This window comes from Vitis vinifera, chromosome 2, assembly GCF_030704535.1.
Source record: "Vitis vinifera cultivar Pinot Noir 40024 chromosome 2, ASM3070453v1".
NCBI lineage: Eukaryota > Viridiplantae > Streptophyta > Magnoliopsida > Vitales > Vitaceae > Vitis > Vitis vinifera.
In genome coordinates this window covers 5,842,041-5,863,325 of record NC_081806.1, presented here as the reverse complement: position 1 = coordinate 5,863,325, position 21,285 = coordinate 5,842,041, and the positions used below count along the sequence as shown (strand labels likewise).

The following is a 21,285-nucleotide window of genomic DNA, read 5'->3' as shown; positions in this document are numbered from 1 at the left end:
CCATATCTGCGACACAATACCTCTAATGTTCTAGTGGATTTGCCTTACTCATTAAGGGGATGCAAGTCTTTTTAATAACTAAGAGATCGAATCTATGAACCTTGAGAGCTTAGGAAATGATAGAGTAAGTCAAGGATTTTTTTTTTTCTTGTGGAAGCATCGGATTTTAAAATGTATATATATAGGTTTTTTTAAACCTAACGTGTCGAAATCAAATTTTTAATTAATTAAAAAAAATCGTGAATTTCGAAAAGCAACACTACCAAAACATGGCAGCATTGAAATGATAGTTTGAGTGGACTTAACCACCGCTTGAGTGCCTCAAGCGATTATTTAAGAGCTTGAGTGGTGGTTCTAGTGCTTGGGCACTTTGGCTAGCACTAGAGCAGTCTTATTTGATCAAAAATCAAAATAAAGCAATTTTAAACCAATTTTGTGAAATTGATCAAATTCATATCCTTTGAGAACCTAACTTGCTTCTAACAACCCTTTTTAAACTTACCTATGACAATCGAACTGAATGATCAACAAGCTCGAGTCTTCAATAGAGAGTAAGTTACATTTAAAAAATGTTTTTACACCAGAATAAAAAGGAATAAAATTACCAATACATAAAATATCTTAACATTTAGGTATTGTACAAACCCAAGCATACATTAAAATCTCATGTGACTAAATTATCTTCTATCACTTAACATTATCATAATTAAGAATATTGTAGCAATTACTTAATCAAATATTACTTTAATATGACATCAAAATTTTTTACTAAATTTTATTTTAATTATGTATAAGTAGTGTTTATGTATATACTAATTTTAGGCATACTTACAATAACTTAAATGTCCAAACTTATCAAGCATATATCTAATAGATAAATGTTATACAAATAGTAAATCATATTAACATAAAACTAAGAGGGTGTTTGGTAAAACTTAATACTTATTATTTACTAATTTAAGTTGACTTTAAATTAAATTATATTTTAGTTATTGACTTAAAACTTGTTATTTCATTCTTATTTAAGGTATTAAGGTTATTTGATAAAATTAACTTAAAATTTATTTTAAATTATCAAATTGACATATTTATCCTTATAAATTCTAACTAGAGCAAAAGAGGTTGAGTAACAGTAGGTAATTAAGACAAATTGGGATAAAAATGTGAGAATAAATTAATTATTTTTAATTATTATTTAAAATTATTTTTTACTTTAAGTCATATATTAAGTTATTTTATCATATATACTTAATTTACTTAATGAATTAAGTTAAACTAACGATTGGTTCACCAAACCCGTGATAAGTGATATGCTTAAAAAAAATTCAATAACATTAAATGGATTAAATTTTTATCATTAAAAAAATGAACTATAAATTTTTCTATGGTCATTCATACCCCCTGTCATAAAATTGGGTCAACAACTTTTTCAAAAGGAGATGTTTACTATAGTTTGTCTTGAATAAATAAATAAATAGGAGAATAACAATCCTTGTCTATGGTGTTATCGAATGATCGTGAGATTAGTCAGACTCATGATTTAAGAAACCGTCATTGGAATGATGGAAAATCGTTATTTTTCTTGTACGCTTCTTCTGAGTATAGTTGTCCAACTGCCGGTTCGTTTGACCAAAAAAAATTTGTTATACAAAATAATTCAAAAAATTTCGTATTTTATGTTAAATGTAATGCACATGGAATTTGTATTTTCAGAAACGAAATTTATTTTTTGAAAAGATAAATTCCATTTAAAAAGAAAAATTCGGTATAAGAATTTACTAAAATTTTATATTTATTATTTAATAATTTAAGTTAATTTTAAATTAAATTATATTTAATTTATTATTTTAAAATTTATTACTTAATTTTTGTTTTAAATGTTAAGATGGTTTGATAATGTTAATTTAAATTTATTTTAAATCAATAAATTGATATATTTATTTTTATAAAGTATAATTAGGATAAATGATGTTAAATAATAATAGAGATTATAGATGTAATTAAAATAAATAAGGATAAAAAAGTAAAATAAAGATTGAACTTAAAATCAAATTAATTATTTTTATTTATTAGTAAAAATTATTTTTAACTTTAAATCATTTTATTTAATATATTTAATAACTTAAATTAGATTATTCAAAAACTTAGTATAGAAAAATAAGTTTATTAAGATGAGTTAATATTTTTACATTCAAGTGGATATTTTTATATTAAAATTAACAGGAGAATTTATTATTATTATTATTATTTAAAATATTTTTATATAGAAAAAAATTAATTTATTTTTCATATTGAGCTTATTTTTTTAAACTATGAATTCAGTGTTATGACGTGTCATGTTAGACTAATTTTTAATTTTATATTTAAACGGGTTTCATGAAACAAAAAGAAAATAGAGGATTTACATTTATTTATAAAATTGAAAAAAAAAATTTATTTGCAATGCAAAAAAAAAAAAAAAAAATCAGAATTTTATTAAAAAATTTATTTTTAAAATAAATCATTTGTAATTTGGTTTTCCCGCTTGAAGATGCATAGAGTTGACTGGGAGGGAATTGGCTGAACAGGAAAACGTCCTTTACCAACCATTCTTCTCGTCTCCTCAAAAGTCATCCTCAACCCACAACTGAAATTCCACCACAGACAGCCCTACCATGAACCGTCACAAAATCACACAAGTCCTATTAAATATTTTTTTAAATACTAAAAAAAAAAAAACGTGGGAAAAATTTAGATTCCCTTATTTAATTTAATAATAATAAATAAATAAAAAAACACAAAGCTCCAAAAACTCGAAGCAACTTTTTCCTATATCAATCTCACTAGCCAACAATAAAATGTATATTACTTATATCCGAGGTATGATAAGTGATGACATTTTTATAATGTTTAAATAACAATTGACAAGTCATTTGTGCTTGACCTTTTGCTTCTTTGGATCGTTCATAGAGATTATAAATAACATGCAATCATAGAAACAAAAACCCTGGATCTATAACACCTTTATTTGTGTTTAAAAGTGTTTCTATTCGTGCCAAAATATTTTATTTGAAAATATTTTTTTAAAATTCATCTATTGAAGTATTTTTGGAGAAAATATTATAAATAATTTTTTTAATATAATAAGAGTGTATTTGATAGTAATTTTAAAAAGTATAAAAAATTTCAAATATTATAAAAATTAGAAACATTTCTTTTAATTATTGTCAAATGTATTTTAAGTGATTTTTAATATTTTTAAAAGTGTTTTCTAAATTGTATCAAACATCTAACTTATTTTTAAAAAACACTTCTTGAAATCAATGTTATACGGATTCTAATATTCTCTTCTTCTACCCTCATGGCATCCGTCCATATAGAAAGGAAAATAACATTTGAAGTAGAAAAAAGCAACACACCAAAAAATAGTCATTCGATTGGTCTTAATGAAACCCCTGTAATAAAACTTTGGTCTCAAACAACACTGGGATTTAGGAGGGAGAAAGTAAAAACAAAAATAAAAAATTTTATTTTCTTTACTTGTTTTCCTTAATCTTCATTGAATTTCAATTGGCTCCCAATCCAAATTTTATTGAATTCCAAACCCTTTCACCTTATATTTTTATAAAAAATTTCATTTGAGTCTTCTATTGGGGATAGCTACTCCTATCAAAATATGATGAATTATAATGGAAGCGCCCGCCTTTGGTTGTTCAATGTTGGATTAGTATGATTGAGAAAAAATATTAGAATTTTCATTAAAAAGCCTATTCTAATACTAGTTGAAAACCTGATTATCTAGTAAGATAACTAGGAATGACAACGGGGCGGGTTCGGAATGGGTCGCCCCCATCCCAACACCGCCCCGTTTATTCAAAATAATTCTCATCCCCATCCCATTTAAAAAATTAAACGGGACAGGGCAAGGTATGATAAATTCCCATGCCCACTTCGTCCTGGCCTGTTTAACTTTTTTTTTTAATTTTAATTACATTAAAATAAATATATTTATAAATAATTAAATTATTATATTTTTTATAACTTATTTTAATAAAAATATTTTATTATTATCTATATATTAAAAATAGTGAAATAAAAATTAAATTAAATTAGTTTTAAAATTAATTTTATATATAATCGAGGTGGGATTGGGCAATACCTAAACCCGTTCTGGGTTTTAAAAAAAAATCACAAACCCGTCTCAAACTAGTTTATTAAAATTGAACCACGTCCCATTAGAGGCAAGACGGGACGAGTACCCGAAAAAACCCGTCCCATTGTCATTCCTAAGGATAACACCCAAAGGAAGGTGAATGAGTGATACTTAAAGATTGTAATATACGAATTGAAAATCTTAACCCAATTTAATCAAAGAGTGGGAATTAAATCTTATTAAAATAATTAAGTTTTGTAGAATATTATGAATAGACAATAAAATACATCCACTTAAGAGACAAACGAATTTACATGAAAAACCTCTACACCAATCATAGAAATAAAAAATCAGGGGGTCTAAGTTCTCTAATATAACAATCTGAAATCAAGATGCACATATTTATCTCATCACTTATCATAAAGACTTACTCTCTAATATTTATATTGTTATCCATATATGTGACATAATACCTCTAATGTTTTAGTGGATTCATCTTACCCATTGAGGGGATGCAAGTCCTTTTAACAACCCGGAGATTGAATCTACGAACCTTGAGAGTTTAGGAAATGATAGAGCAAGTTAAGGATTTTTTTCACGTGGAAGCATCAGATTCTAAAATGAATTTAGAATATATATATATAGTTTTTTTTTAACCTAACGGATCAAAATTAGATTTTTAATTAATTAAAAAAATCGTGAATTTAAAAAAGCATCACTACCAAAACATGGTAGCATTTGAATGATTGTTTGAGTGGACTTAACTACCGCTTGAGGGCCTTGAGTGCTTATTTAAGAGCTTGAACGATGGTTCTAGTGATTCTAGTGATTAGGCACTTTGGCCGGTAAAGTATTCCTATTTTATAAAAAATAAAAATAAAGGAATTTTAAACTTTCCCTATTTGGTTACCATGTGAACCTATTTTAATATGAATAATTATCGAATCATATTTGAACCTATTTTAATAAAGAAAATATTAAATTATTGAATCAATATCTATTAAACTTTTCATCTAAAACGTTGAATATGAATAATGTAATCCAAGCAGTTGGATGGAAGTATAAAATAAATGAAAGTAGTAGTCCAAGTTCACACGTGAATCAGACTTTAATAAAAAGATACGTATCTCAAAGATATATATATTAATAACTACCAAAAAAAATACATTTCAATACAAGTGTAGAAACCTTTTGGTTACCATGTGAAGTGCAGGCACACTTCAGTATACAAGTTTCCAAGGAAACCAAATTAGGCCTTCACAGTTTTAAAGAGAACAGTCCACCCACCTACTCCAAAACCCAATTCTCCAATTTTCTTGAAACCGCTGGAAAGACAAACCACCTGTTTTATCTTTCAACTAACAGAGCTTTGATAAGATCCCATCAAAATATCACCAAAGAAGGTAAAAATTCAGAAATTAGCAGAGCCACATCAATGCCCAGTTCCCATTGGAGAGCCCCACAATAACAGGTCGAATGTACCAGGGGGTTGGCCTTGTAAGCCAACGCACTGCCAACTCTTCCCAGTCCCTGAATCTTCTATCTTATTTCTTAAGATATTCAAGTTTTCATCAGCATCGGAATCATCATCATCAATAACCTGACTCTTACCTTCATCCAGATTGACTGCTTTCTCGACGCAGTACTTTGGCACTGGACCGTGGACATTTTTAACTTCCAACAATTGCATCATGAAAATGGGAACGAGCATCACATAAAACATAAATTTAAATATTGCACAGCAAAAAAAAACCATCTAGAACGTCCAAACTACTAAAGATGATAACATTACCCTCCGAAGCAGTGGACCAAAACACAGAAGCGAACCAAGAACCATACATATCTATAGTCAGGAACAATTTCTCATGCTAATTTTTTATTTTTAGCCAACAAGATATTTCTGTCAAGCTACAGTAAGACAATGCATATACAGCTAATAGAGACAAACATCATGGGCAGAAAGAACAAATTATGATGAAAATAAGGAATTGAAGACTAGTGAACTGAAACAGAATTACAAAAAAAAAAACTTGAAATTTTGCTATTGATTGGATCACATGCTTAATTACAAGACCAACAAAACTCAATGCAAAAAACCCTTGTAAAAGTCAATCTCTCCTTCATTCACCATCAACCTTTTTTTTTTTTTTTTCTTTGGTACTTCATCTTTTTTTTTTTTTTTCCTTTACTTGAATCTATATAAAACCCCCTTTTTCCTTTTCTTTTTTTTTTTTTTGGTTTTTTTCTACACACTGTGGAAGCAGAAAACCCTTTTTAATACACTGAACAGAGCAGACAAAAGCAAAACCATTACAACTTTCTTGGAGGCCAACATCCTCAGGTTCACCCTCAGACCATATTTTCTCATTAATCCTGCTACTGCCACGCCCCACATTAGAAGCCATGAACCAATAGAACACCACACCATCTTCATGGTCTCTATGGGGCCACAAACATCACCAGACACCTCCACATAGGACCATGTAGAAGTTAAGTGATTGTTCTCCCCTGGGCTTAGCCCAAGATTCTCATTCAGCCAATCCGACAACCGTACTAGTAGTTTTGCAAGCCATGCAACCTCATCATCAGAGATGGGCCTCTTCATCCAGTCACCCTTGTATCTGACATCAGCCAATGTGCAGCTGCCAACTCTCCTAGGCTTAAATATTTCGTCCCGTGATTGCTGACACTGTCTCACTCCTGGTGTCACCAACATGGGCTTTATAATATGGCCACCAAACAAGCAGCTCACCTGGGCTTTTAGAGAATCTATACATTGAAGGTTGTTGGCAAGATTATCACCAGAAATGGTTTGCAACTCTGACTCTGCACGCAATATAAACAACTGCAGTAACAGAAGTATGATCCTTGGATTAGATCCCCATGAAATTAACAAGATGTGTGTGTGTGTGAACTGTGAAGGCGTACAGGGGTAAAAGGGAACCCACTATTCCAAGGGAAAAATACTAAACATTATTCAAAAGAAAATATAAACCTGAAATAACTGCTGTCCACCATCTTCTCCATCACTAAAAAGGCGCAAATCTTTGTTCCAATTCTCATGCAAGAAGGAACCATCAGCATCACTCTCACATAAGCCATCCTCCCAATCCTAATATCAACATAATAAAAGAAACAACACAGACTAGTTAGACAATTAGATACAATCATTAACAATAGGAACCATCATAGAAAATGCCAGACTAAAAGATTAACTCAACATATGAGTATATAAGAAGGTAGAGGTGGCATCAATTGGATCCAAGACAAGGGTAAAGTCATCCAGGATGTCTCATCCACGTAGACAAAAAACATATGAATGTGTTCCTGTACATAGTAGGAAGGACAGAGGAATATCTAATTCAAGTTGAAACTGTTGGAAAGACAAGAAAAGAACAGATTTGAATGACAAAACCCAACCAAGGCAGCAAGTAGGCACAGTTATACACGCTTTGTTGAACTGGGTTGAGTACAAATGGAAGTTAATATTTGGTTCAGAATGACAATGAAGTTGTTAATATTTTGATTGCCTCTTGAAAGTGTATTATGCTGTATGCTTTAGAAATATGATCAAGTTAGAAGCACAGTCCCCAGAAGGGGCCTAAATTGTAGTTTTTCCTCTCACAAAATTAAATTGAAATAGGAAAAACAGAGGAATCAGAGGAAGAGGATAATTTACCTGCATCTGTTCACGAATTGATGGAACAAATTTACATAAACTATTAAGCATTGATTTTCCTGATCCAGCCTGTTTAGAATGAAATACAGTATCGACATTCTTTAAAAGTTCAATCAGCTCTCTTGATGATGTCAGCACATTTATAACCTGTAAGAGAAAAAGTTGACAAGTAATAAGTTAGAGCAAAAAAGTTTGACTTATATAATATTTTAGAATAATGATATATCCAGCCATAAAACCATTAAAAAAACATGCAGGAAATTGTCACATAAGTACTAATATGAGCAATACAATGTGCTCCTCCCTAATATCAATTCTAGCTAGATATGGTTTTAAGAGTATCTCAACAAAAAATGATATTAATCCAGTTTCATAATTAATATATTTACCATCAAATGGAAATTAATGCACTAAAATTGATTTTCCAGCGACTTGAAAACTGATTTGATGTAACATGAGATTTGAACAAATTGAACAATATATTTCACATACATTTTGTGAACACAATCGTCTAAAACCCAAAACCATCCTCATCCTAAATATTCAGGATTGTCTATGTAAATTCTTTCCTTTCCATCTCACACCGTCTTGTTTAAGGAGTTCCAACCAGAAACAGTTTACTAGCTTTGGAAATAATTTCATCTGCTGCAATGTAAGTTAAAGGGAAATTATGAATGCATTGCAAAAACTTAAGCATGCCTGTCTAGAAGCCAAGAATCCCTACAACCAAATCTTTGCAACTTATACTCACTTTGACAGGGTATAAACATTGCTAAATCACCATAAATAGCAAGCTTTTGATGGGCTATTTTTCCACTTGAATCTGCTTAAGTGCTTTCAGTTTCAACAGATAACCATCTTTTCTATGAAACATTGCACATGCCCCAATGATGGCATTTTCCTCAGATGCAGTGTGCACTACTATTTTCACAAATTGACCTTATGTGGATTCTATATGCTCAAACACTCAATTGGAACTCCTACTATGATCCCATATTCAAGCATCACACGCTCTTTTTACATAGAAATTGTAATTCAGGATTCTCTAGATTGGACCCTATGTTATTAAAGGTGAGCTTAGGCATGGAGCAGCAATGCACTCACTGCTGCACTTCGCCTGGCTGAGGTTCCACTATTGGCAGCAAAACCAGACCTTAAGCAAGCAGGCTCCCACCTCAAGGAAAGGAGTGAGTGACTTAGACTCCCTTTTCTTTTGTTTTTTATAATTTCAATATATCCATTTTGTACTTTCAGATACAGACCACGATGAAGGCTTTTTTATTTCTATTTTTTGTATTTTTTTTTCCTTTCTTTATTAAAACTTCTAAATTAAGGCAAAACAATGTCAGTTTGTAGGGCTTATTCAAGAAAGAAAAAAAACCAAAAACAACATCGGTTTTATACCTTCCTGTATAAGCTCACCTACCCACCTCCAAAAAACAAAGACTCATTTTAGGGCTGATTCCATGAAGAAGAATAAGACGAAGAGGAAGCACATGTACCTGGTTGTGGCTCCACTCTACCACAGCATAGCAGTAGCACCTCTTTGCAGGTTTTTTTTTGGTTTCTGTTGATAATCCCAAACTGAAAACTGTTTTTTTTTAACTGATTTTTTTACTTTTAGGTTTTAAAAAACAGATTTTATTTTTCTTAGAGCTGAATTTTATTGTTTGTTCTTGTTAAAACTAATATTTTTGTTTTTATGAAACTGATTTTATTTTATTTTTAACTGACTCTGTTATTGTTTGTTTTGTTTTGGTTTTCATTTTCCTTCTTAATTTTTAAAAAGCTTTATGTTGATGTTTGAAATGGTGCATCATGTTAGGTGATATATAGATATATAATAAATTTTAGTATGTTTAAATTAGCAATATTTTTATAGAAATTGCACATTGCACCTTACTTCAAACAGGCAGGCCTTGGTTTGTGCCTAGGCTCTAGGAGATCCTTTTTTTTTTTATAGGTTTAAGAACAATTACATTAATAGCACCTACTGAAGGATGCACATAAGTATACATGTATGCATACAAGGTGCCAAAGGTCTAGGCTCTAGGACATCTCTGCACCTTAATACGCCTTGTCCCTTTCAAAAATAGGCTGGACCAAGACCAAGCTATGGTCAACTGATGTTCAAAGCAAACTACATGACCAAGGCCAACAAGTTAGACACAATACAATGCTAAAAGGGCCTAGGACACTTTTTAGGCTAACGGCATACTCAATCCAGAGTTATTAGTAGTTCATGCTTACATTTTGGACACATGTTGACAGACAGGTAAAACCATAAAACATTATATTATTTATTTGTTATGGTCATTGTACTTGGTACAAACACAAATACCTTCCTTACCACCGCACAATTTATACTTGGCATAAATGAAATCTCTGACTAAGTTAATTGCATTTACTTTATGTGCCAAATTAATTTTATTTAGTTGTGCCACATTCTTACTCCATAAAAAACTGGTGCATGAACAAATCTCACTCTCATCCATAAATTCTTTGTTGAAGAAATGATCATATGCATGTGCAACATGTCTTATATAAAAGAGGAACATGCAATAAAAAAGTACCACACCCAAAACAGATGGCATCACTAGAATATCCTCAATCCAGGTGATCCCATGTTAAAAGTCATGATTCAGAGTGCTACAATTTTATCTCTTAGACAAGATTGAATCATCGGCATTTGGTAAAACTTAACACTCAATGACTTAAATTATGCTTAAGTTGTTGACTTAACACTTATTACTTACTTCTTCCTCCAGCCATTTTTTATGATATTAAGTTATTTTACACTACACACTTAATGTGTTTAATGGCTTAAAATGGCTTAAATTTGGTCATTAAAAGTCATACCTCTAGATGTCTACAATATGGCCTTCCAAAGATATCCCAAGCTTTTAGATTAAATAAAGGAAAAAAGTGATTATGCAATGCACGCAAATCCCAATAATATTAAACTGGTTTTAAAAAAGTCAGACACACAAACCACCCGAATCAAAAGAGAAGGATGACTGGATAAGAAACAGACCTTCAATACCATCTGGATTATTAGCACTCCATCTGTGTGGAGGAACTTGTGTGCAAATCCAATAAAATGCATAACCAAGGAATTGTAGAACAGATAATTGGATAAAACATAGCCTTGCCATGAAGATGAGTACCCACAAGCTTGAGACTGTGAAACTTCCTTTGTTGAAATCTTAGCAGGTTTGTCCCCAATTGCATCAAGTTCCGAAAAATCATCCAAGCTGATCATCCAAGGTTCCATGTAACTAACCCACACAGAAAGAACCTGGGACACGTTCTTCATAGAAACCCCCATTGGGGAAAACAAAAATGTCCTCAATATGAACCTGTATACAGGCCTCTGGATCAAGGAGTTCCAAGACACTAGACATGTGGAAACACCTGTAACCTCTCTTGTCTTGACAACATCAACTGGGCCTGAAACTTTCCACCTTGGACTCCCACCATATTCAACCAAATCAGACCCACCAGTGACTGCACCCGCACTCAAATTCAAATACTTCACAAACAACTTCACCACTTCTCCCAACCCAGAAGTTGGAGGTGTCTCACCCAGCACCGATCGAAATGGAAAGGACACCCGAAATGATTTGCCGACATTAACAGATAACGGTGAAAAATCATTGTCTACCATCCAAAAATGCATCAAGGTATAAACCAAAAATTCAGCTTGTAACAGAGCAGAACCATCATAAATTGTCGAGTAATGAAGTAGTGAGCTCCGGTAAGGTTGATGCGCAGTCAAATCATATATAGGCACAAATGCACGAAGATAAGCATAAAGAAGACGCATATATAAATTACACTCAGTCTTTTGCTCTGATCCACGCTTAGCACTCACAAATCCTGGAATTGACGAGGTCCAATTCTCCAACCTAAATCTCCTACTCTTCCGAACAGCAATTTCTCTTGAATTCTCAGAATTTCCTTTGCAAACAGGGTAATATGAGAACCAAAACATGTAATACTCAAACACGTTCAACTGAATTTGAAATGAGGTACCCTTAACGGAATCTTCCTTAACCCTGCCTTTGAATAAGGGACACAAATCGGGTAAAATACGACAATCCCTGTTGCTTTGAAGCACGAAACGAACCCACTCCGGCAACCGCTCGACGGGGAACACATATTTGACGAGAGATTGGCGATCCACGGCGGAGATGGATTGCATCAAGACACTGTCAGGGGAGAGAAGGTTGAAAACCCTAGAGGCGAAATCGCGATCGTTGGATGCAAAGACGGCGTCGATCCAGCCATTGGGTGAATTGGGGTTTTGAGGAGAAGAGTCATCGAAGCCGAAGAGCTTGCAAATTAGGGTTGGGAATGCGATGGAGAAGAAGTGACGGGACTGGTCGGGGTTGTGGTGGTGGAGGAAGGAGTCGACGGCAGCGCAGGCGGCGGAGATTTGGGGCGGCGATGAGGCGGCGAGGATTGTGGAGGCGAGGGATTGGGACTTTGATTGGGGATCAGTGGTGTAGGAGTGAGGAAGCATGATTGGTGATTCAGAGTGAGCTAGGGTTTTGGAGGTTTTGAAGTTTTGAATGTCAGGCTAAGCAAATGGCGCCTTTTTATGTTGGAAAAATCAGAAACAAGCTTGAGGAGAAAGTCTGGAAGGGGCTACGTGGCAGCTGACGTGGGGCCTGTGATCAAGACTGGGCACCGCCAGACTGGGCAAGTGCCAGCGGTGCCGCCCTTTCAGCTCCGACCCAAATATAAAAAGATAAAAAATAATTTTCTTTAAATTACGTATAAAAACTGGCACCATAATCTCAATTAAATATTAAATATTACCCATTTAAAAATTAATTAATTTTAATCGAGTACTCACATCAATACACAATACACGTTACACTTCTTTTGCAATGATTTTTTTTTTTTAATAATCAAATAAAAGTTAAAGCAACCTTCAATAAATACAATTTTATTTGAAGGGATTTTTTATACTGAATTACATGTTGTAATGATTTAATTAAAATTAATGGAAATTTAAATTTTAAAAATATTTTAATAAATCGATTTAATAACTTCATTTAATTTTAAATTATTAAAAATTATATTTTATCTAACACCCTTTAATTAAAGACCTACTTGTTTCACTCATTTTCCTTTCATTTCTTGTCAAAAGACGTCTTTTTCAATATTCAATGGTTCCATCTACTAATTAATACAAACATGTCTTAATATGGAATTTGGTCCAAATACATAACATAGGAAGTTTCGTGGTCACAAGGAAATGATTGAAAATATAGGAAAGCATTAAGTTATAAAATGGTTTATACATCAAAATTAGAAAAAAGAGACAAAGGAAGGGAAAAATACAAAAAAAAAAAAAACTTAAATATAATTAATGAATCAATGAAAATTTTTCCTTAAGGGAATTAATTTGAATTAGATAAGTAGGAAGAAATTCAATATACTAATATGATACCCCATGGTAAACCTACCCTCAATTAATGGATGTAGGTCTACTGCCTAATTAAAATCATGGTACAAGGTTGTACCATTATTAAAAATTCTCCCAAAATATTTTATATATATATATATATATCATCGATTCCATTTCTTTATGTATCTGAAAAATAAGAATAGACTATACAAAAAAATAGAATAAGAACACATAAATTTATGTTTAAAATCCTAAATTAGAAAAATAAAATATTCACTACATCAAACATTGGTACAAAATAGAAACGACGCAAGCGACTTTTTAGGGGTCTATGGTGATAGTGGAGGGAATATATATATATATATTCGATGATGTATAAAAATTTTATTTTCCTCTATTCATGGTTTTTCCTATATAGGGTTTTCCTTGTAAATTTATACGTTCTTATTCTGCTTTTTTATATTGTATATTCCTATTTTTCATAGCACTTTCCTTTTTTGTGAAACAAAAATTATATTAACCCTCAAACAATTTCATGCTTTGAATTATATTCATTTTCAAGACACTCTTCATCTTCAAGATAATCCAATGATAGTGTATTGAAAATGATGTATATGATAAGATGTAGATATTTAGGATATTATTTTTAATGGAGAAAGATATCCCAAAATATTATATTTAATTGATCATATTATCGTATGTTCATGATAACACATCCTAATATTTAATATTAATTAAAAATATGAAAGCTCTCTTTTTAAATCTCTTCACAGTGGAAAATTCTAAACCACTAAGCCCACAGGCGGTTTTGGTAACAATATGCCCAACGGCCCATGGTTCTCAGCCAAACCAAGCCACATGGCCCAAAGCAATGGGCCTTCGGCTGAAGCAGATGCCAGTGGGGAGCATGTGCAAGTTTGTGATATTTAGGGAGCGTTTGGTAGTTTTTAATTCAAAGCGTTTTCAATAAAAGGGCTTTTCTGGAAAGTGTTTTTTTTTTTTTAAGAATCATTTATCAAATAATTTTTTAATAACCATTACAAGTTATTTTTCAAAAATTTAAAAATATTTTCTAATTTTTATTGAACATTTGAGTTTTTTTTTTTTAATAATCATGATGATTTATTTTTAAATAGAAAAAGAAAAACATTTGAAATAAGTTTAATGAGAATATCAACATAATTTATGAACCTTAAATTTATTTTTTATTTTATTTTATTTTATTTTTATTTTCATCCTTTCAATGTCAATTAAAATTTTCAAAAAAATCAAACATAGAGCTTGAAATGTTACAATAGAAAGTGAGAATGAAAAATCTATTTTACTACATTTTTTAATGTGCTTGGATTATATTTTAGAATACAAATAGAAATAAAAAAAATTGTTAGTATGAAATCAAATCCTACTTATATTACAATTTTAATTCCTCTCTTCTATGCAATATTTATCATAAACGGGCTTAGGTTAATGAAAATGCACACTCAAAACTATATTCCAAAATCAACAAAAAAATCTCAAAATTATTTCTCTTGAATGTTCTTAATGTCTTCAAGTATAATTAATATCATGTCTGTTTTGTCAATCTGTACAGGATTAAACCAAAATGTCTCACCAAGTACCTCAATAATTTGGGGTTTGTTCTTAGGTGGTCCTATGAATCTGACCTGGGGCTGCACCATAAAACTTGCCTTTGTCATTGAAAGAGATGTAACAACGTCCCATAATTGGTTTCATTATTGGAAAAAGCTTTCAAGGCTCCTATAGGGGAATTTTTTTTTGTCTTATTGCTCATGCATGAATGGAGTACATATATGTTGCTTTTTGGGCTTGTACTTGTGTCAATTGGTCATTAAATAAATGCCCTTATCAAGGGGTCCATGTTATCAAATAACCGACGTTCACCACCCACGTTCCGCTGCCCTGAAGTGGTCCAACACTTGGCCACGTCCTTCATCATGTAGCTGCTGTTAAGGAGCATGTTTCTATCAACTGCTCATCGTGTGGCAAATCAGAGAAACGTGGCTTTGATGGGAAGCCACGTTTTCTTTGTATTTTAAATATCGGTCTTGGTCCCAAGCTCCTCTCTCATGCTGCTGAAAATCTTCAGAAATTACACCATCCATAAGGAGAGATAGAGTTTTGGAAACCAAAGACTTGCAACCCAACAATAGCTGGAGGTAAGTATGGCATAAGTTACATATGAATGAATTGTTTATATGCATTATGAATTGCCTACATTTGGTATCAGAGCACTGAAAATCTTATCTCTGCCTTAATATCTATTTTGCCGGAGACTTGCTTAGTTAATGGTTTCTCCTTTGGTTGTAAGATACAATCATACAGAAACATCCATAAGTTGATCTCTCAAATCACTACTTTAAAAATGAAATACCCATGCTTGATAGAAACATCTGAGAGGCGCAGCCACTCGGGTTCCAACTCAAGGCATCACCACTTAGGCCCTCAGAAATGCTTAGGCTCTAACCGGTAGTCTAACTGGTCCCCTAATAAATAAATAAAAACTGTACCAGCCCCTCCACCTCATGCCATAGGCCCACTCTTTGATGGTGGTGCCGCCCACTGCAAACAGCACCAGCCTCGCCACCACAGGCCACAGGCCTTCATGGTATCGATATTGGCATGGAGGAGCTCGCATAAAGGCGGGAATGGAGGAATCAGGGCTGCACTCCGGTGGATGCAGCCCGTCCCATTTGTGGTGGTTGTTGAAGTGCCGCTACAGGCACCCATTATGAGCACCATTCAGGCGTTGTTGAAGTGCAGTTGCAGGCGCCCATTCCGAGCGCCATTCAGGCGCTATTCAAGCATCGTTGCTGGTGTTGGTTTCAGAGGCTGCAAGCGCTATTCAAACACCATTGCTAGTGCTAGTTTCAACCTCTGAAGGCGCCATTTTCAAGTATTCAAGAAGCGTCATTTCCGGTGTTGTTTTGGGGTTGCAGTGGTGAGCCGCTACAAGCATGATGCTGACGTTGCTAGAAAATCGGTCCGGTGTTGTTATGGTGCCGCGGATGATGTGGCTGCAGGCGACTAGGAGTCATTAAGATGCCAACGTGCTGAATATTGGAACCCATAAGTTAATTCATATATTTATATATAAAAGACTAGAGAAAGATGGGTTTTACTTTTGGGCCTTGGCATAAGGAAGCTATTGGGCCCATTAGGCAAATTACATGTGCAGTGATCCAATAAAATTATTAAAGTCTTTAAGTGTTGGGCCATGGGTTAATTATGATATTTGGGCTGATTTAGGTTCTAATGGCCCGATTTGAATTATTTTATTGGATTTGAATTAATTGTTTTTTATATGGATTTAGGCACCCTTTCATAATATGAAATCCTTTCAAGTTAATTCTGAATTATATGTGATCCTTTATACATGCATATTAAATCATTAATTTTATTGTTTGTATGTATAAAATGTAGCTTAATCTTGTGTTAGATAAATTAAATGTTGTAGCTATTGATGCATGCAAATTTTATCTAAATTGTATAAGATATATTAAAATATATATATCCTATAATCTTAATGTCTAGTGAACCATATAATTTTTTAATAATTAAGGAATAGCCACAACAACCTTAATTATATAAAAATTATATATTAAGTAAATCTGGATCACATTATGGACATTAATTGTAATTAATTATATGAATATGACGATTTTACCCCATGGGGTTTTCATTATATTTATATAATTAATTAGGATAAAATATTAAAATTAATTTTTCCTAATTTACCCACAGGAGTTGAGAATAATTAATTTAATAGGTTTATCATAAAGATTATAGATAGAAAATATCAAACTATATTCATAATAAATTTCATAATTCAATAAAATAGTTTGATAAAGTCTATTATAAAGATAATTAATCTGATTGAATTAAAGATTTAGCCCACAGACAATTTTTAATAAAATTAGATTCAATTTTAAGTATGTTCTACATTGGTAAAGCATGAATTTATATTAAAGCCTTAAATTTTTAATAAGCTTGTAATCCTTTTGTGCAGTTTTACCTAACATATCTGATATTCGTTGTGAGGTTCCCAAACTTAGAGGAGATAACTTTAAGATATGGAAGGAAAGAATTCTTCTTCAATTAGGGTGCATGGACATAGATTATGCTATAAGGAAAGATGAACCGCATAAGATCACTGATACCAGCACACCTGAACAAATTTTATTGTACGAACGCTGGGAGAAATCTAATCGCCTTAGCGTGATGTACATTAAGACAAAAATCAGTGCTGGTATACGTGGTTCAATTGAGCAACATGAAAATGTTCGTGAATTGCTAAAGGCTATCGATGAGCAATTCGTCATTTCAGATAAAGCCTTGGCAAGCACCCTAATTATGAAGTTCACATCCTTGAAACTCACCGCTATAAGAGGTGTACGTGAACATATCATGGAGATGAGGGACATTGTGGCTCAATTGAAGAAACTCGAGGTAGAAATGTCTGAATCCTTCTTGGTGCACTTTATCCTTAACACTCTTCCACCTCAGTATGGACCTTTCAAAATCTCTTACAACACATATAAGGATAAGTGGTCTATCAATGAATTGATGACCATGTGTGTTCAAGAGGAAGGAAGGTTATTGATGGAACAGGGAGAAAGTGTCATGCTGGTGACGCAAAGGAAATGAAAGAAAGGAAAATCTCAAGCTAGTCAGAAAGGGAAGCAACAAATTTCTCCTAAATCTGACATTAAGAAAGATGAAAAGTGTTTTTTCTGTAAAAAGAAAGGACACGTGAAGAAGAAATGTTTGAAATTTCAGAATTGGCTTGAGAAGAAAGGTAACCCTACCTCATTTGTTTGTTATGAATCTAATATGGTTAATGTAAACACCAACACATGGTGGATTGATTCTGGATCTACAATCCACATTTCAAATTCCTTGCAAGGTATGCAAAACCTAAGGAAGCCAGTGACAAGTGAGCAATTCATCTTATCCGGAAACAAGATGGGCTCGCATGTGGAAGCAATAGGGACATGTTATTTAACTTTAAATAGTGGTTTTGTTTTAGAATTGCAAAAGACCTTTTATGTACCAAGTTTCTCACGAAACTTGATTTCAGTTTCTAGACTTGTACCGTTTGGATATTCCTTTCATTTTTCAGAAACATCTTTCAGTTTGATTTATAAATCTGATTGTGTTGGGAATGGTATCTTGTCTGATGGTCTTTATTGTATATTCTTACAAAATGATACCGCTCATAATTCATTACATGTCCAAACTGGCATTAAGAGATGTGTTGTAAAAGAGGATTCCTTTACATTGTGGCACCGGAGATTAGGTCATATCTCCATAGATAGAATCAAAAGATTGGTGAATGATGGGGTACTTAGTACTCTAGATTTTACTGACTTTGAGACTTATGTGGACTGCATTAAGGGTAAGCAGACCAACAAGTCAAAGAAAGGTGCTACTAGGAGTTCCACCATACTAGAGATCATACATACTGATATATGTAGTCTTGACATGGACTCTCATGGTCAGAAATACTTCATCTCTTTCATAGATGATTTCTCACGATACATGTATCTCTACATACTTCATAATAAAAATGAAGCTTTAGATGCCTTTAAAGTCTTCAAGGCAGAAGTAGAGAAACAATATGGTAAACAAATTAAGATCGTGAGATCAGATAGAGGTGGAGAATATTATGGTAGATACTTGGAAGATGGACAATCACCTGGGCCATTTGCGAAGTTTCTTCAAGAGCATGGGATTGTTGCCCAATACACCATGCCTGGTTCTCCAGACCAAAATGGTGTAGCAGAAAGAAGAAACCGAACTTTATTGGACATGGTGAGGAGTATGCTTAGCAGCTCAAAACTTCCTAAATTCTTGTGGACTGAAGCACTTAAGACAGCTGTGTATATATTAAACCGAGTTCCAACCAAGGCTGTCCTAAAAACACCATTTGAGTTATTGAAAGGTTGGAAACCGAGTTTGCGACATATGCGCGTTTAGGGATGCTCGTCTGAAGTGAGAATTATAATCCACAAGAGAAGAAACTGGACCCAAGGACTATTAGTGGGTATTTCATTGGATATGTTGAAAAGTCCAAGGGGTATAGGTTTTACTGTCCATCTCACAGCACTAGGATTGTGGAATCAAGAAATGCTAAATTTCTTGAATATGACTTGGTCAATGGGAGCGATCAATTTAGAAACATAGTTTCTGATATTGATCATACAGAGTCTCAACCTTCCACTTCAAGCGATAGATTGTTTATTGTTCATAACACCCCTCAAGTACAAACGAGTGTTGAACGAACAATTGATGAAGTTCAACCAGTCATTGAAGTTCTACAAGTTGTTGACAACATTCCAGTAGACCAAGTTGATCAGGAGTTGCCTAACACTTCTGAACAACAAGTTGAACCTCATACTTTCTCGGAAGATATTGGTGCAACCTTAAGAAGGTCTACTCGAACTAAGAGGTCAGTAATTCCTAGTGATTATGTAGTGTATCTACAAGAATCTGACTATAATATAGGAGCCGAAAATGATCCCGAATCATTTTCACAAGCCATGAGTTGCAAAGAATCAGAATTGTGGTACAATGCCATGAAGGATGAGATGAGTTCCATGAGGTGCAACGATGTTTGGGACCTTGTTGAGTTGCTTAATGGTGTAAAAACCATTGGTTGTAAATGGGTTTTTAAGACAAAGAAAGACTCATCAGGCAACATTGAGAGATACAAGGCTAGACTTGTTGCAAAGGGGTTCACTCAGAAAGAAGGAATCGATTACACGGAAACATTTTCTCCTGTATCTAAGAAAGATTCCTTACGCATTATATTGGCATTAGTAGCCCACTTTGATTTGGAATTGCAACAAATGGATGTGAAAACAACATTTCTTAATGGAGAGCTAGATGAGGAGGTTTACATGAAACAACCTGAAGGATTCCCCTCTAGTGATGGTGAGCAATTAGTTTGTAAGCTTAAGAAATCCATATACGGTTTGAAGCAAGCATCCCGCCAATGGTATTTAAAATTCCATAACATAATTTCTTCATTTGGTTTTGTTGAAAATGTTATGGATCAATGCATATACCTTAAGGTCAGTGGGAGTAAAGTTTGTTTTCTTGTTTTATACGTGGATGACATCTTACTTGCAACCAATGATAAGGGTTTACTTCATGAGGTGAAACAATTCCTCTCTAAAAATTTTGACATGAAGGATATGGGTGAGGCATCTTATGTCATTGGCATTAAGATCCATAGAGACAGATTTAAAGGTATCTTAGGTTTGTCTCAAGAAACCTATATCAATAAAGTTTTAGAGAGATTTCGGATGAAGAATTGTTCACCTAGTGTTTCCCCTATAGTGAAGGGTGATAGGTTCAATCTGAACCAATGCCCGAAAAACGATCTTGAGATGGAACAAATGAAGAACATTCCATATGCTTATGCAGTCGGAAGTTTGATGTATGCTCAGGTCTGCACAAGGCCTGACATTGCATTTGCTGTTGGAATGTTAGGACGATATCAGAGTAACCCAGGTATAGACCATTGGAAAGCTGCAAAGAAAGTGATGAGATATCGTTAAGGAACCAAAGATTACAAGCTTATGTATAGATGAACAAGCAATTTAGAGGTAGTTGGCTACTCAGATTCAGACTTTGCTGGCTGTGTTGATTCACGTAAATCAACATTTGGATACATTTTTATATTGGCCGGTGGAGCTATATCTTGGAGGAGCGTTAAGCAGACCATGACTGCTACTTCTACTATGGAAGCTGAGTTCATATCTTGTTTTGAGGCTATTTCACATGGTGTATGGCTTAAGAGTTTCATTTACGGGCTTAGAGTTATGGATTCAATATCTAGGCCATTGAGTATATATTGCGACAATTCAGCTGCAGTCTTTATGGCAAAGAACAATAAAAGTGGAAGTCGAAGCAAGCACATCAACATTAAGTATCTAGCCATAAGAGAACGTGTTAAAGAAAAGAAAGTGGTTATTAAGCACATTAGCACTGAATTGATGATTGTTGATCCTTTGACTAAGGGCATGCCAC

General features: G+C 33.3%; 2 protein-coding genes across 2 annotated transcripts; one reads left to right on the top strand and one right to left on the bottom strand.

The window, feature by feature from the left end:
- Positions 1-6,146: 6,146 nt before the first annotated feature.
- Positions 6,147-12,451, bottom strand: LOC100251036 (uncharacterized). Its single transcript, XM_059733840.1, has 4 exons — positions 10,846-12,451; positions 7,812-7,958; positions 7,128-7,244; positions 6,147-6,977 (listed from the first exon to the last, which is right to left on the bottom strand). Exons 1-4 carry the CDS (start codon positions 12,334-12,336, stop codon positions 6,378-6,380), a joined length of 2,355 nt encoding a protein of 784 aa, XP_059589823.1. The 5' UTR covers positions 12,337-12,451; the 3' UTR covers positions 6,147-6,377.
- A 4,904-nt stretch (positions 12,452-17,355) lies between these two features.
- On the top strand, positions 17,356-17,918 carry LOC132254903 (uncharacterized). The gene is made up of 2 exons (XM_059741962.1): positions 17,356-17,753; positions 17,834-17,918. The coding sequence occupies exons 1-2, from the start codon at positions 17,356-17,358 to the stop codon at positions 17,916-17,918; spliced, it is 483 nt and encodes a 160-aa protein (XP_059597945.1).
- Positions 17,919-21,285: the final 3,367 nt, after the last annotated feature.

Coding starts and splice junctions, on each gene's coding strand:
- LOC100251036 (XM_059733840.1), bottom strand. CDS start 12,336: ATGCTTCCTCACTCCTACACCACTGATCCCCAATCAAAGTCCCAATCC. Junction 7,959..10,845: donor TAATCCAGATGGTATTGAAG/GTCTGTTTCTTA, acceptor TTTCTCTTACAG/GTTATAAATGTGCTGACATC. Junction 6,978..7,127: donor GTGGACAGCAGTTATTTCAG/GTTTATATTTTC, acceptor CTGTTACTGCAG/TTGTTTATATTGCGTGCAGA.
- LOC132254903 (XM_059741962.1), top strand. CDS start 17,356: ATGGACATAGATTATGCTATAAGGAAAGATGAACCGCATAAGATCACT. Junction 17,754..17,833: donor CTTAACACTCTTCCACCTCA/GTATGGACCTTT, acceptor TGTGTGTTCAAG/AGGAAGGAAGGTTATTGATG.